At 40.8% G+C, this 16,220-nt stretch overlaps 1 protein-coding gene across 1 annotated transcript; it reads right to left on the reverse strand.

Annotated features, from left to right (window-relative positions):
- Positions 1 to 3,075: 3,075 nt before the first annotated feature.
- Positions 3,076 to 5,826, reverse strand: gp1bb (glycoprotein Ib platelet subunit beta). Its single transcript, XM_068734303.1, has 2 exons — positions 5,489 to 5,826; positions 3,076 to 4,322 (listed from the first exon to the last, which is right to left on the reverse strand). The coding sequence occupies exon 2, from the start codon at positions 4,308 to 4,310 to the stop codon at positions 3,687 to 3,689; it is 624 nt and encodes a 207-aa protein (XP_068590404.1). The 5' UTR covers positions 4,311 to 4,322; positions 5,489 to 5,826; the 3' UTR covers positions 3,076 to 3,686.
- Between the last annotated feature and the right edge of the window lie 10,394 nt (positions 5,827 to 16,220).

The raw sequence follows: 16,220 nt of genomic DNA on the forward strand, positions 1-16,220 counted from the left end.
TGTAGCACCACATGGGGTCAACAAATAGCTGCCGTGTGTATAGGCTAATGCAGCTCAAGCCTTCATTTTCAAGCTCTGGTGAAAATATGAAGAAAACATCACATATTCTGTTTTGATTATAGAGGAATGATTGCACAGAAGATAAGGAATGGAGACAAAACAGTCCGAGAATGGCTCAAAGACTTTATAAATATGCAGACTTTTAAACATTTGAAAAGCTAATACCAAAGGGGAAGATTTGTTGCAGAGATTGAAGGGCTGGTTCAGGAGCATGACAGAAGAAAGAAATACAACAAAGATGGCTCTCTGCATGCAGCATGTGTGTTTTTACATATTTACAACCCGATTGCAGTGTCCCCATGCAAAATAAAATGCTGTTATAGGGGAGTTTCACTGGATCCTAATGGGGAATGGAGAGTGCTTGATGTAGAATAGTCTTTACACCTCATCTTCCATTAAGTTTGTCTTTTCCCTCTATATTCTTGTCGCTCTGTATTGCAATGCACAATGCATGTTGGGTTTGTAGAAAATTTATATTTATGATTGTGCATGTTATAAATGAAGCCACCAAGCTGCAGTGGTGGAAAACTGCATTCAAGTAAATGCACTTATTTAAAGTTACTGTGAGGAATTTTGAACTACTGTAGTTATGAAACAGTTTTGAATTAATACTGATGCCTCTATGTGACCTTAATAAATATAGACCACCATCAGCAAGAAGATATATTATTTTTTATAAAGTTATTATTAGGAATTCCTTCACCTCAGACTCAAGCGGGGCCTCCAGCAGCAACCAGCCCACTGCGGACAGAACCAGATTTGACTTTGCTGCAGCCTTCTACCTGCAGTCGGAAGCTCAAGCGGTAAGAGGAGAGCTCAGCGCCGGAGAGTCCAGACCAATAGAATGCAAGTTGTAGTGCTAAATGATCAGGGTGCATTTGTTTTACTGAGTCCATGGCAGGCACAACCAGGTTCATCCACTTCTGCCCACCAAGGCTTTAATATTTAGCCTACTGCCCTTGCTTTCTTTTGGAATTTGGAACTTTTGGAATAAAATGATAGTTTATATTTTTTATTACAATAACTAAACCAGCAAATATAACTGGAACCAAACTTTGTATTCTTTCCCATAGCTGACAGTATCCTCACTCCTAAATATATCTCGTACTCTGATAGTGTTACATTCTTCTGTGAGTGCTCTGACAATAGATACAAATAGCCATTTGTTATTAATGAATGATGAATTATCCTTTGTTTCATCACCACATTTTCCCGTCACTGCGACGATTAGACTGAGATTTGTAATCGAGTTAGGCTCCTTAGATCGATTTAGTGAACAGTTGAGTAGTCGGGGTCACCCCTTGATCAATAATTGGATCTCAATTGATCTCTAAGTGAGATCAAACGTCTTTAGAATTAAGACTGAGACAGTAGACTGATATCTGTCACATTTGAAGCTGGATTTGACCCGGTTCCACAGCAGGGATGTGATATGGATCTTTGCCTGCAGGGGAATTGGAAAATCAGCGGTCTGATCATCAAGGTCAGACCAGCAGCGTGGAACAGACTGCACTGTCCCTGGCAGGACTCCATCAGCCTCATAATTTACATTGTTGTGTTTTGTGTGTAGTCAATAGAGTCACATTTTTCCACAGTGGTTCTGTCACGCAAGCCAGTTGTCTTTCCAATGCTCCGCCATCCAGCAGCAATATCAGCCCATCTCTAAAGGCCACGTAGTCTACTTTTGAGTTTAAAAATGTGTTATCTCCAGTGTCAAATTATTTTTTACATGACTTAAAGACTCCTGATGAGACCAAATGATTTGTTGTGATATACCTGATGCGTGACATCCCACTACAGGCAGCTCAGGCTTACTGCAGATGGGTGGATTTTTTTAAATGACCAGAGTGCTCTCTGGTGGTGATGTTGTGAAGTGCAAACAAGTGATGGGCCTTTCCTGCAGCATCTCAACAAGTCTTGGACTTCATTGCAATCAAGTGTGTGTACTCCAGTAGTCAAAGTTGGTTTCTCCAGGGTATATTGACACTCAGGTGTGTTTTTTTTTTTTAATAAAATAAAATTGAGTCTAGTTGGTAATATCCTTGATATGAGACTGGAATATGAGACGGGAATCAAAAATCCCTCCAAGCTTTTTGATGATCAAGCTTTCAAAGAGACCAACATCAATGTTGAAACTCAAGTTCTGATACATATTCCCAAATTCAGCTGGACCAAAAACTAATGCTAATGCTAATACTACAACTACTACTGCCACTACTGCTGCTAGGCTAATACTAATACTACTAGGCATACGAAGTAGTAATGTTACCACAAGGCTAGCCTACTGTATTTTGACTACTTAAGTTAATTTGGAATTCTTCAGCTACCTATGGAACTACTGTATGGTTCAAGTACTCAGTGTTCAGAGTAGCAATATTCATTTTGTACAAGTACTACTAATAACTTAAACTTGAATCATGCAAATCTCATATTTTAACAATTATAAAAGACACATTAAAATTAGCTTAATTCTATTTTTATTTAATTTGAATATATTATTTATATAATATAAATATCTAACACATACACATTTTAGTTGCATTAGAAAAGACAGAACAATGGTTATAAAATGTATATTAATACATACAAAACATGGCAGTCAACATGCAACCTTTTTTAGAGTGTGGATGATAACATTAGCACAACTTGTTAATGAATTAATCATTTAGAATTTAGGATGATAAAAACTAATTCAAATGTGTTCCATTTGATACCTTAATATTAAGACAACACCAATACACAATGTCCACACTGTATCAAAGAGGGGAGGGAGGAAGGCACTTTTCCTGACTTCTGTGGTCCCCTTTTCATCTTTTGCAGCCACCCTTTCATCTATGCCCATCTTCCATCCCTCATCACTGTCACAGAGTTTCACATGCTGACCATCAGTAGAAACACGTGAAAGCTGCAGCACACAAGCGGGTGCAACACCGACAGCCGCTTGAGTGTCAGGGTTAAAGCAAAAATGGTAGCAGGGGATGGACCCAAACACAGAGAGACACATGGGAACAGAGGGATGATCAAAGGGGATTTTAATAATAAAGAAAATGTTCAAAACAAAAGTTGCAGAGCAGGGGAGTCAAAAAAATGTATAACAAAAAATCCAAGAAAAAACAGAATGGGTAAAACACAAAACAGGATCAGGTAAATTAGGAAAAACCCACAAGGGATACATACAGGGTAGCAGGTAACACAGCAGGGAACATACCGGGAAGCATAACAGAACCAACCCAAGACAGTGACACAGAGAGATGGAGACAGGATGGCTGAAGGATCGAAGAAGGGACAACAAATGGAAAAGGTGTTAGTTATGTCAGAAAAGACACATAAAAGTCATAGTATAGTATGTCAAAAATATTCATAAAAAACAATAGGACAGTAAAAAAGTCGAAAAAAGTCATAGTTTAATGTTAAAAAGAGTCATGAAATGTACATAGTATAGTATGTTAAAAAGTGTTATATATTATATTATTTTAATTACACTTGTAATAATTGCTTGTGCATAAAAATACTTTGGTTTTATAGTCTGAAACACAAAAGCATGTGAGAGGCATTTAGTCTCTGGTGAGCAAATGGTAAATAGCTCTTCTCCTTCTTTTGTATAAATCACACATCACAGCTCCATCTCAGATGCTGTTGTCCTTTAAAGGCGCATACTCGTTCTTCCTCAGACTCTCCCCGGCTGTGAAGCTCTCCTCCGTGGTCCTCCTCGCCTCTTTGGAAAGCCTCTCGAACCTCCTCAGGAACACGATGAGAGCCACCAGCAGAGCGGCCTGCACCAGCACAAACACAAACAGACACACCTGAGAGGCCAGAGCCAGGTCACAGTACCAGTAGTGGCAGGACTCCAAGACCTCCTTCTCCGTTAAATACACCACCAGTCGCCCTCTCAGGCCTGGAGGGAAGCTGCAGTTGACGCCCAGGTGTGATGTAAGGGTGGCGGGCTGACGGAGCAGCCAGGATCTCAGGTAGAGGACGCCGCAGTCACACTGCCAGGGGTTACCATGAAGGGAGACGGAGCGGAGGGAGGTCAGATCATCCAGGAGCTCATTGGGGAGGCTGGTCAGCCGGTTGTCGTGGAGACGGAGGGAGGTGGTTCCAGCAGGAAAACTGGTGGGAAGCGAGGAGGAGGTGAGAGACCTGCTGCTGCAATCCACCTGACTGCTATGACAGGAGCAAAGGTGGGGGCATTCTGATGACCTTTGACCTCCGAACAAGGGGAGCAGGCACAGGAGCAGAAGTCCCTTCATGGTTACTGATCACTGGAGAGGAGAGGAGAGGAGAGGAGAGGAGAGGAGAGGTGAAGAGAGGAGAGGAGAGGAGAGGAGAGGAGAGGAGAGGAGAGTCAGTTGTTCATGATATGTCCCCTTCAATACAATGTTGAGGTACTTGAACATTTCCCATTTTCTTCTACTTTATACTTCTGCTGCAATTCAGAGGTGTATATTGTACTTTTAACATTATATTTATTAGTTACTTTGCAAACTCAAATGAATTATACAAAGTATTTTTACTGAAGTAACATTTTGTATGCTGAACTTCTACTTCATTGTAGTATTACTACTTTAACTGAAATAAATGATCTGAGCACTTCTTCCATTACTAATCACCTTAGTTCTCGACAGCGCTGCAATGATCACTTTTGGGGGCCACGCAATTGGGCCGCTCCAAACAGGCACCCCACTAGCTATTAGGCAAATCATTATCGATATAATAGCATTATCTTCATGAAACTTATTTTCATGTGAGGCTGTAAATTGTAGTGTTGTTGGACTGTGCAGGTTTTAAAATGGTTCTTGTCACTCTGTTTATTTCAAATGTACATCTACAATACCTGCTTTGTATATAATAGGACAAGCTGTTTGTGCAATTTGTCTCAAACTAATAGAATATTTCTGCCGACTTTCATACACATTTTATGAAATTAAATATACATGTGATGTTCTACTGAGTAACCTAAAATTAGTTTAACAATAGTTGAGTATCAAACACGTACATGATAGGATTTACTCAAGTAGCAGGTCCAAAACATAGTGTTAACATATATTGACACAATGTGTTCATATCAAAACATGTAGCATTCCTTTGGATGTTTTGTTCATTTAGTGCACTGACGGCAATAAAAACTGATGAACGACCAGCCACATTTGGCCACCTTGAGGTCGCTTGATGAGCAGACAGAGACACAAAGCACCGATACTTTACAGAGATTTTAGTTTGATTCTTTTTTAATCGGAAAACAAGTTTGAAATGTATCTTTTACAAGATCCTTCCTCCTCTTACAAACAGAATAGAGTTATTCTGCCAAACTGAACTTCCCCAAGCTTTCTGTGATATGTTAAGAGCAATACATTGAGTGATGGGTCAGGAAACCCTGTTTTAATGTCATTAATGTTAAAGACAGCTACAGAACTAAAGAGTAATTTACCTTCAGTGCTGCGTGTCTTCAGGAGAGAACTGTGTCTCTACAGTCGCTCTGAGAGGCAGAGTGTGTGTGTTACTACCAGCTGGCACTCACTGATAAAGACCACTGACTGATATGAACACACACACACATGTACAGTACAACACACACACACACACACACACACACACACACAGACGTCTAACAGGACATGAGAAGTATCTCAGTAACGCTTTATCTTATGGGTCCTTCATTTCGAATGACTTTCTACTGCAGGAAGCTCTCTGGAAAGAACCGTTTGGTACTTTGGTACCTCTGGTTGCCCCGTCGCTCAGAGGTCCTGGCGGCCAATCGACCCGGTCACGGCTGTTTTCTGTCCTGGCCCCACAGTGGTGGAATGAACTTCCCACTGACTTCAGGACAGCAGAGTCGCTGCCCATCTTTCGGCGCAGGCTGAAAACCCACCTCTTCAGGAAGTGCTACCCTGAGCCTTCCACTTAGCACTTATTGTATTCATACTAGCTTGTTGCACTTATTGTATTCGTATTACTTATAGCACTAACTGTTTTTCTTGTTTCTGCACTGTACTTTGGCTCTGAGTTATGCTCTGCTTCATGCTCTTAGATGCTTGTTTGGAAAAGGAAATGTACTTATGACTTCTGGTGACTAGTAGTTCTTTTGATTACCAATGTTGAATGCACTTATTGTAAGTCGCTTTGGATAAAAGCGTCTGCTAAATGACTGTAATGTAATGTAACGTAATGTACTTAGAGGTAAAATAGAGACAGTGTTCAATGAGTTAGTTACTATTGTCTTTAATTAATTACTAGTGTAACCTAGAGAGCTGTTTAGTCACATTACAGCAGCTAAACACAGGAACACAATTCAACATGTGAGAAAAATAAAGTTTACGATGATAAATTATATTTATTAATATTTATGAGTTTAAATGAAGATGTTCTTTTCAGGACATTTTGCTATTTTCACTGTAATTAGCATCAAATTTGTTTTTTTTAGATTATTGGGAAAATAACAGATCTGTAATATAAAGTGGTTGTTTACCCAACTACACTTTTGAGGTACTTGTACTTTCATTTATTTCCATTTATACATTTCAGATGCAAATATTGTACTTGTTACTCCAGAGCATTTATTTGATTACCTAAGTTACTGGTTACTCTGTAGATTCTGACTAATAATACAAAATATAATTAAATAATAACTTATAATCATTATATCATTGTATCATTATAAGGTAAGATAAGTTTATTGATCCCCGCGGGGATATTCACCAACTACCCAGCAGTATATAAAGTATTTAAAATTAGCTCTACTTTTACCAGCTTCAACATTAAAGCTTTAATGGATCAATAATTATAATCTAGTAATCTAATATGCATTATCATGAAAAAGGCCATAGTGCATAATGAGTACTTTTAGTATATTTTGATGCTTCTACTTTTGCACGAGGTAACATTTTCAGAGCAGGACTTTTTCTTCAGTATTTCTGTAGTTTTGCTACTTTTACAGAAGTACAAGATCTTAGTATTCTTCCACCACAAAATGTGTGAGTCAAAGTCTCGGCACAGAAAATACACATACAGTTGCACTCAAAATGATTCAACCCTCATTGAAAATTAAGTTTATTGGCAAAATGTACAAACTTTCAGCTGTTTCCAATGAACAACTCAAACAAGAACAATTTAAATAGCTCAACACAACTAATACAAGTGGTTTCTCCAAATTCAACACAAAATGGTATTGACTACTGCAGTCTCAAAAGGATTCAACCCCTTCATGACAAGCATCTTTAGTACTTAGTAGAGCACCCTTTTGCTGTTATGACCTGATGCAAACGTGATGCATAACGAGACACCAGGTTCTGACAGCGTTCCTGAAGAATCTTATTGACCCTTTCCGCAATGGCCTCCAGCTCTCGAATATTCTTGGGTTTGCGTGCTGCAACCGCCTTCTTCAAATCCCACCAGAGATTTTCTGTGGGGTTCAAGTCAGGCGACTGTGACGGCCACTCTAGAATCTTCCAGGACTTTTTCTGAAACCAAGCCTTGGTGGACTTTGAGGTATGCTTGGGATCATTGTCTTGTTGGAAGGTCCAATGACGGCCAAGCTTCAGCTTCCTCACAGACGGCATGACGTTTCTCCTAGGATTTCCTGATACTTGATTGAATCCATCTTGCCCTCCTAACGCTGCAGGTTCCCAGTGTCAAAAGAAGCAACCCCAGAGCATCACCGAACCACCGCCATGCTTTACTATAAGCAGGATGTTCTTCTCAGTGTATGCTTCATTCTTCCCCCTCCAGACACACCGCTGAGCCATAGGCCCGAAAAGTTCCAGTTTTGTTTCATTGCTCCACAGAACAGAATCCCAAAACTTATGTGGCTTATTAATATGGTTTTGAGCATATTGGAGCTGACTTTTCTTGTGCTTTTGGGTCAGTAGTGGTGTATGTCTTGGATTTCGGGCATGGAGACATTTAGCATTTAGTATGCAGCTTACTCGAGGGTTTTTGGTCACCTGCCTCCTCAGAAATCTGGTGGCAGCCGTTGATAGCTTCTGCTTTCTGCCACGTCCAGGTAGTGTAGCCAGTGTTTCTTTAACTTTGAACTCAAAGTCCACCAAGGCTTGATTTTAGAAAAAGTCCTGAAAGTTTCTAGAGTGTAATTTTGAGACTGCAGTAGTCATTATTAAAATTGGCATTTTGTGTTGAATTTGGAGAAACTACTTGTAGTATTAGTTGTGTTGAGCTATTTAATATGTTCTTGTTTGAGTTGTTTATTGAAAACAGCTGAAAGTTTGTACATCTTGCCAGTAAACCTAATTTTCAATGGGGGTTGAATAATTTTGAGTGCATCTGTATGTGTCTCTTTCATACTGATGTGACATCTATTCTGACTGGCAGGAAGAAGATGCTGTGTGCAGTGTGCAGAGGAAGAATGGCTGCAGGAGATAAACGTGACTCAGCAGTTGATGTTTTTCCTGCAGCGGCTCCAGCTCTGAGCACTGCTTCCTCAACTCCAGCCCATATGTTTTGAAACAGGTGCTCGAGGACGGCCTTTTGGTTTCCAGGATCCACGCTCGCCTTTGCTTTGTTGAAGATCTACAAAAGCAGCCGCTTCACAAGTATCCTGACTGACATTTTGTGTTTCTCTGCCCGTGCTGCGGCGTCCTGCAGAGCCAGTTTTACAAGTATTCATGTTTAAAAAGACACATTGTTTAGGCAAAATAAAAATGACCTGTGCAACTGATTGAAAAGATGATACAAACATTTATTCAAAAATGGACGAGATAAAAATGTAAAAAAAAAAAAAAAAAATCAAACATCAGGACACAAATATAATTTAAAATTATCATCCTCATCATCCAGCTCCTCGTCCCAGCCCACACACATGGTGTGATTCCATTTGTGACTGCTGTCACACTGGACCCACGACACCAATCCCTCCAAACGCTCCGAAGGGTCAGGTTCCCCCGAACTGTCCGAATCATCTCTTCAGGAGTGAGACCTATTAACAGAAAAAACATTAAAGAAAAGTGTCATATTTTCGTGGCTTGGCATACAAAGACTGTTCACATTAAGTACACGACCAGTGGATGTTGTGGACAGCAACTGTTTTTCACTTCTTCTGTTGCCTGTAACAAGATATTGTGAAAGAAAGGTTAGCAATGCTTTGTATGGGAGCAGGCATTTGACACAAACACTTTGAATTGTGTCTTGTAATCACCATAAAAAAAGAAGTTTGACTGAGATTTCAACTTGGTTCCTGCCGTTAGAGTCTACAGTGTTCATCATCAAGGGACCCCTATAGTCCATCAGAAGTCTTTGTTGGACGGTCGACCAACTCTGTAAACCCCATCCACCCACAGCTTTCCGATGTCAGATGGGGGCTGTGTCCAACCATTTCTGTGTTAAAAAAACACAAGGATCTGTGTTGGTGGGGTCAACTGTAATGAATACTGATTCAAAATGTTGTGTTGGTGGAACAGATTAATACACTTAAAGGCTCATCAGATGGCAAAACAAAGCAAACTATTTTAGAGTACTCACAGACCAGATTTTTCAACTCTGGAAACTTATCGTTGCAGGAACTGTTTTATTTTTGTCAAATCCAAATCCTATGGTTATTAACGCCTTAATAGTACAAAGTAATCTACGAGGAATGTGCACTTGCATGAATGGTATGCTTCAAGGGAAGACGCTGCATTGCGGCAAAAGTTGAGACATGATATATCATGGCATAGTATACCAATAATATACGATCTCATGACGTATTTAATGTACTATATTATGATATTTATGATAATTTCCATTGAAATTAGGACTTTTTCAGTCAGGATGGCTGAGTGGTCCAAGGTGCTGCGTTCAGGTCGCAGTCTCCATTTGAGGCATTTGTTCAAATCCCACTTCTGACAACAACTGTTTTTCACTGAATCCGTTGCTTGTAAAAAAGATATTGTGAAAGAAAGGTCAGCATTGCTTTGTATGTTAAGGAGCAGGCATTTGACAAAATACTGCACTACTACTGCAACCGCAGCATTTGTAAGCCTTTACATTATCAACCAGTGTAATCTTACCATGTGTCTGTATACAGTTGGGCTACATGCTCCTGGATTTATTGTTTGTAGGAAGTCTTTTAAAACAATTTATTGACTTGTCATTTCCCAAATCCATTGTGATCCTCCAAAATCCTCTGATGAGCTTATTAAAATTCTTAAGTTAGCCTGTAGCGGTTGCTGTGTCTTGTTAGTTTCTTTGTCATTGGTACCAGTGTATGCCTTCTATGTCCTATTCCCTGGACAGATAACATATTAGCAGATTCTTTGCACTGTGTTTGTTGTTGACTGTTAAATGTTATGCACCTCTCGTCATGTCAAATTCCTCGTATGTTCAACATACCATGGCAATAAACGGTTCTGATTCTGATTCTGATTCTGATTCTGATCTGATTCTGATTCCAAATAAGAAACTGTCTAGGAAGCCTGTGTATTGCTCTGGTGAATAGCTGTTCAGTGGTGTAATAGTTAGCACTCTGAACTCTGAATACAGTGTTCTCAGTTCAAATCTCAGTGGAACCTCTTTTTAAGGTAGAGTAAAGGTCAAACAATGCAACCTTTCCCTCCGATAGAGTATACTGTGTTCGTCATCAAGTCAGCTCGAATATAGTGGGCGAGACTGGAATGCTGTTACCGGAGGATGGTTTTTATCCATTGATCTCTGGGTTATGGGCCAAGCACGCTTCCGCTGCGCCACTCTGCTGTCTGTCACCCCATGTGGGACTCAAACCCACGATGCCTGGCTTTCAAGACCAGACAACAAAGACAATCCACAGTAGGCAATAAACAGCCTTGAGCAAACATGTCAAAGCAAAGCTATAGTCAATCATTCAGTTTGTGCTAATTTATTATTTTGAACATTATCTTCAGTGTGTAGCGCTTTGATACCTGAGGATTATAAATGACTAGAACTGTATTGGCCCAGACCATCTGTGAATGTATGCAGGCTACATGAATGTCAACGTAGGATTGAAGTTAAAATCAACACTCAAAACTGTCATGTCATGTTTGTGACAATGGGACGACCGAGACGTAACAAGTTACAGTGAAACACATGCTGAAACTTCGCTCAGCAGAGACATGGTGTAAAAGGTGAGACGGTCGTTGTCAACCATCAGGTGAGAACATTAAAGGAGCGTCCCGCATGTCCCCCTGCTGTCCAAGCATTACAGAGGACAAGACGTCTGTCTGCACAGGAGATTCAGCTGCATTCCCACATGTCCTGCCTGTGTAACTTCCTCCTCCTCAAATGTTGTCATGACAGCCAGTCACATCATGTCTCGTGTTGCTGTGATATGGTTTCTGCCTGTAATCCCTCATGTTGGCCTGTGTCCCTCTACTGGAAGCAGCAGTAACACCTGTCTTCACTTTCTCTGGCTGTATGTACTGCAGGCAGCTGACCCACTGATTGTTTATGCTACTTCAGGTCTTCATGCGGCGCCCGTAAGAAGACGCGTCGTTCTGCCGACAGTGCGTTTGGTTCCGCCTCGGCCCGTTATTATTGCTGTAAGCAAAGGCCTGAAGCACTGGGCTGCAGCAAGTTCACCAGGAAACAGTTTGGCTGAGGTGGTGGTCATGACATCTCTCATCTCGTGATCACTTGAGTTAGAGTTTAATGGACCAAACAACAGGAGCATTTATTAAATATGTGGGGTTAGCAGTATTTCAAATAATTACACTCACAGCACAAGTGATGCATCAAGTTGGTCCATTTGTTACCTCAAAGGAGCCCCTTTCTGCTGGTTTAAAGTTTTTCATTAAAATGATTAAATCATTCAAAGAAATATAAAAAATTTGATCTGGGACTAATACTCCATTGTCATTGGAACAATGGGCTCAGATGTGACCATGACTAAGCAAGCCATGTATTACCTGAAATGCACTCGTTTTCACCAAAGTTTCCAAAACACTGAAGCCCTGAAAAACAAGAAAACTGCAGAATATCTTCTTTGTCCGCTATTCAGTTGGTAAACAACATTGATCGCAATGAACAAGTTGTCGTGCAACCACACTCAAGTGCAGTCTGCAGATAGAACTATTGCAAGACTTCCCATTGTGTTCTTAAATTTAATCTTTTTTTGTCCACTAATCACAAGCTCAGAAGAAACAGTTTTCTTCTGGAGAATGTGGGCATTGACCCCACTACCTCTCACATGCTAAGCAAGCCCTCTACCATTTGAGCTAATTCCCATCTGCGGAATGTAAGTGGGTAGAATTAGTGTAATTTTTCTCCCCCTCCCCTCCACATAACGCTTTTCAAAACTTTCCAGGCTCATGAAAAAACGCTAGAAGGACACCTGTAAGGGAATTTTGCTATAAAATGCAGGATACAAAAGACCAGGTGGCCGATTGTTTAGGGTGCTGGACAGCTAATCCCTTGTGCTCTGCACCTGTGGGTTCGATTGCCATTCTCGTTGAGTTCTCTCTACTTTGGTGTGCTGTGTCTAAGTGGAATATGGCTCTCCATTGTCATTGGAACAATGGGCTCAGATGTGACCATGACTAAGCAAGCCATATAATACCTGAAATGCACAGGTCTTCACCAAAGGTTCCAGAACACTGAAACCCTGAAAAACAGGAAAACTGCAGAATATCTTCTTTGTCCACTATTCAGTTGGTAAACAACAGTGATCGCAATAAACAAGTTGTCATGCAACCACACTCAAGTGCTGTCGGCAAATGGAACTATTGCAAAGACTTCCCATTGTGTTCTTAAAGTTAATCTTTTTTTTCTCCACTAATCACAAGCTCAGAAGTAAATGATTTATTCTGGAGAATATGGGCATCGATCCCACTACCTCTCGCATGCGAAGCAAGCGCTCTACCATTTGAGCTAATTCCCCTCTGGAGAAGGTATGTTGGTAGAATATATGTAGCTTTTCTCATCCTCCCCTCCACATAACGCTTTTCAAAACTTCCCAGGCTCATGTAAAAATGCTCAAAGGTCGCCTGTAACGGAATTTTGCTATAAGATGCAGGATACAAAAGATGAGGTGGCCGAGTGTTTAGGGTGATGGACTGCTAATCCCTTGTGCTCTGCACCTTTGGGTTCGATTCCCATTCTTGTTCAGTCCACTTCACTATGGTCTGCCGTGTCTACGTGGAATATGACGCTCGATTGTCATTGGAAGAATGGGCTCAGATGTGACCATGACTAAGCAAGCCATGTAATACCTGAAATTCACTCGTTTTCACCAAAGTTTCCAAAACACTGAAGCCCTGAAAAACAAGAAAACTGCAGAATATGTTCTTTGTCCACTATTCAGTTGGTAAACAACATTGATCGCAATGAACAAGTTGTCGTGCAACCACACTCAAGTGCAGTCTGCAAATGGAACTATTGCAAGACTTCCCATTGTGTTCTTAAATTTAATCTTTTTTTTCTCCACTAATCACAAGCTCAGAAGAAACAAATTGCTTCTGGAGAAGGTGGGCATCGATCCCACTACCTTTGGCACGCTAAGCAAGCATTCTACCATTTGAGCTATTTTGCCTCTACAGAAAACTTTTGAAAACTTTCCAGGCTCATGAAAAAATGCTAGAAGGTCACCTGTCAGGGAATTTTGCTATAAAATGCAGGATACAAAAGACCAGGTGGCCGATTGTTTAGGGTGCTGGACAGCTAATCCCTTGTGCTCTGCACCTGTGGGTTCGATTGCCATTCTCGTTGAGTTCTCTCTACTTTGGTGTGCTGTGTCTAAGACTTAGTGATCATGACTAAGCAAGCCATATAATACCTGAAATGGACAGGTCTTCACCAAAGTTTCCAGAACACTGAAACCCTGAAAAACAGGAAAACTGCAGAATATCTTCTTTGTCCACTATTCAGTTGGTAAACAACAGTGATCGCAATAAACAAGTTGTCGTGCAACCACACTCAAGTGCTGTCGGCAAATGGAACTATTGCAAGACTTCCCATTGTGTTCTTAAATGTAATCTTTTTTTTCTCCACTAATCACAAACTCAGAAGTAAATGATTTATTCTGGAGAACATGGGCATCGATCCCACTACCTCTCGCATGCAAAGCAAGCACTCTACCATTTGAGCTAATTCCCCTCTGGAGAAGGTATGTTGGTAGAATATACAGTTGTGGTCAAAAGTTTACATACACTTGTAAAGAACATAATGTCATGGCTCTCTTGAGTTTCCCCGTTATTTCTACAACTCTGATTTTTCTCTGATAGAGTGATTGGAACAGATACTTCTTTGTCACAAAAAACATTCATGAAGTTTAGTTCTTTCATGACTTTATTATGGGTTAACAGAAAAAGTGATCAAATCTGCTGGGTCAAAAATATACATACAGCAGTGCTAATATTTGGTTACATGTCCCTTGGCCATTTTCACTTCAATTAGGCGCTTTTGGTAGCCATCCACAAGCTTCTGGCAAGCTTCTCGTTGAATCTTTGACCACTCTTGACAGAATTGGTGCAGTTCAGTTAAATTTGATGGCTTTCTGACATGGACTTGTTTCTTCAGCATTGTCCACATGTTCTCAATGGGATTTTAAGTCAGGACTTTGGGAAGGCCATTCTAAAACCCTAATTCTAGCCTGATTTAGCCATTCCATTACCACTTTTGATGTGTGTTTGGGGTCATTGTCCTGTTGGAACACCCAACTGCGCCCAAGACCCAACCTTCGGGCTGATGATTTTAGGTTATCTTGAAGAATTTGAAGGTAATCCTCCTTCTTCATTATCCCATTTACTCTCTGTAAAGCACCAGTTCCATTGGCAGCAAAACAGCCCCACAGCATAATACTACCACCACCGTGCTTGACGGTAGGCATGGTGTTCTTGGGGTTAAAGGCCTCACCTTTTCTCCTCCAAACATATTGCTGGGCATTGTGGCCAAACAGCTCGATTTTTGTTTCGTCTGACCACAGAACTTTCCTCCAGAAGGTCTTATCTTTGTCCACGTGATCAGCAGCAAACTTCAGTCGAGCCTTAAGGTGCCGCTTTTGGAGCAAGGGCTTCCTTCTTGCACGGCAGCCTCTCAGTCCATGGAGATGCAAAACACGCTTGACTGTGGACACTGACACCTGTGTTCCAGCAGCTTCTAATTCTTGGCAGATCTGCTTTTTGGTGGTTCTCGGTTGACTCTTCACCCTCCTGACCAATTTTCTCTCAGCAGCAGGTGATAGCTTGCGTTTTCTTCCTGATCGTGGCAGTGACAAAACAGTGCCATGCACTTTATACTTACAAACAATTGTTTGCACTGTTGCTCTTGGGACCTGCAGCTGCTTTGAAATGGCTCCAAGTGACTTTCCTGACTTGTTCCAAGTCAATGATTCGCTTTTTCAGATCCATGCTGAGCTCCTTTGACTTTCCCATTGTAGCGTTTGTGGGTGTTTGTATCCAATGAGCCCTATTTAAATGGCCTCAGAGAAGTCACCAGCTGTAGTCACTCATAATCACTTATAAGAAGTTAAGAGGCCATGCTATGAAGCTCATTTCATTGACCCAACTTTCTAAGTCACCAAAATTGCTAATTCATGTTGCTGTATGTATATTTTTGACCCAGCAGATTTTGTCACTTTTTCTGTTAACCCATAATAAAGTCATGAAAGAACCAAACTTCATGAATGTTTTTTGTAACAAAGAAGTATCTGTTCCAATCACTCTATCAGAGAAAAATCAGAGTTGTAGAAATAACGGGGAAACTCAAGAGAGCCATGACATTATGTTCTTTACAAGTGTATGTAAACTTTTGACCACAACTGTATGTAGCTTTTCTCATCCTCCCCTCCACATAACGCTTTTCAAAACTTCCCAGGCTCATGTAAAAATGCTCGAAGGTCGCCTGTAACGGAATTTTGCTATAAGATGCAGGATACAAAAGATGAGGTGGCCGAGTGTTTCGGGTGATGGACTGCTAATCCCTTGTGCTCTGCACCTGTGGGTTTGATTCCCATTCTTGTTCAGTCCACTTCACTATGGTCTGCCGTGTCTACGTGGAATATGACGCTCGATTGTCATTGGAAGAATGGGCTCAGATGTGACCATGACTAAGCAAGCCATGTAATACCTGAAATTCATTCGTTTTCATCAAAGTTTCCAGAACACTGAAGCCCTGAAATACAAGAAAACTGCAGAATATGTTCTTTGTCCACTATTCAGTTGGTAAACAACATTGATCGCAATGAACAAGTTGTCGTGCAACCACACTCAACTGCAGTCTGC

This window comes from Cebidichthys violaceus, unplaced genomic scaffold (assembly GCF_023349555.1).
Source record: "Cebidichthys violaceus isolate CVI_PGR_0920_01 unplaced genomic scaffold, fCebVio1.0.p SCAF_62, whole genome shotgun sequence".
NCBI classification, from domain to species: Eukaryota; Metazoa; Chordata; class Actinopteri; order Perciformes; family Stichaeidae; genus Cebidichthys; species Cebidichthys violaceus.

What these genes read in the sequence shown, in the direction of transcription:
- gp1bb (XM_068734303.1), bottom strand. Translation starts at nt 4,310, where the DNA reads ATGAAGGGACTTCTGCTCCTGTGCCTGCTCCCCTTGTTCGGAGGTCAA.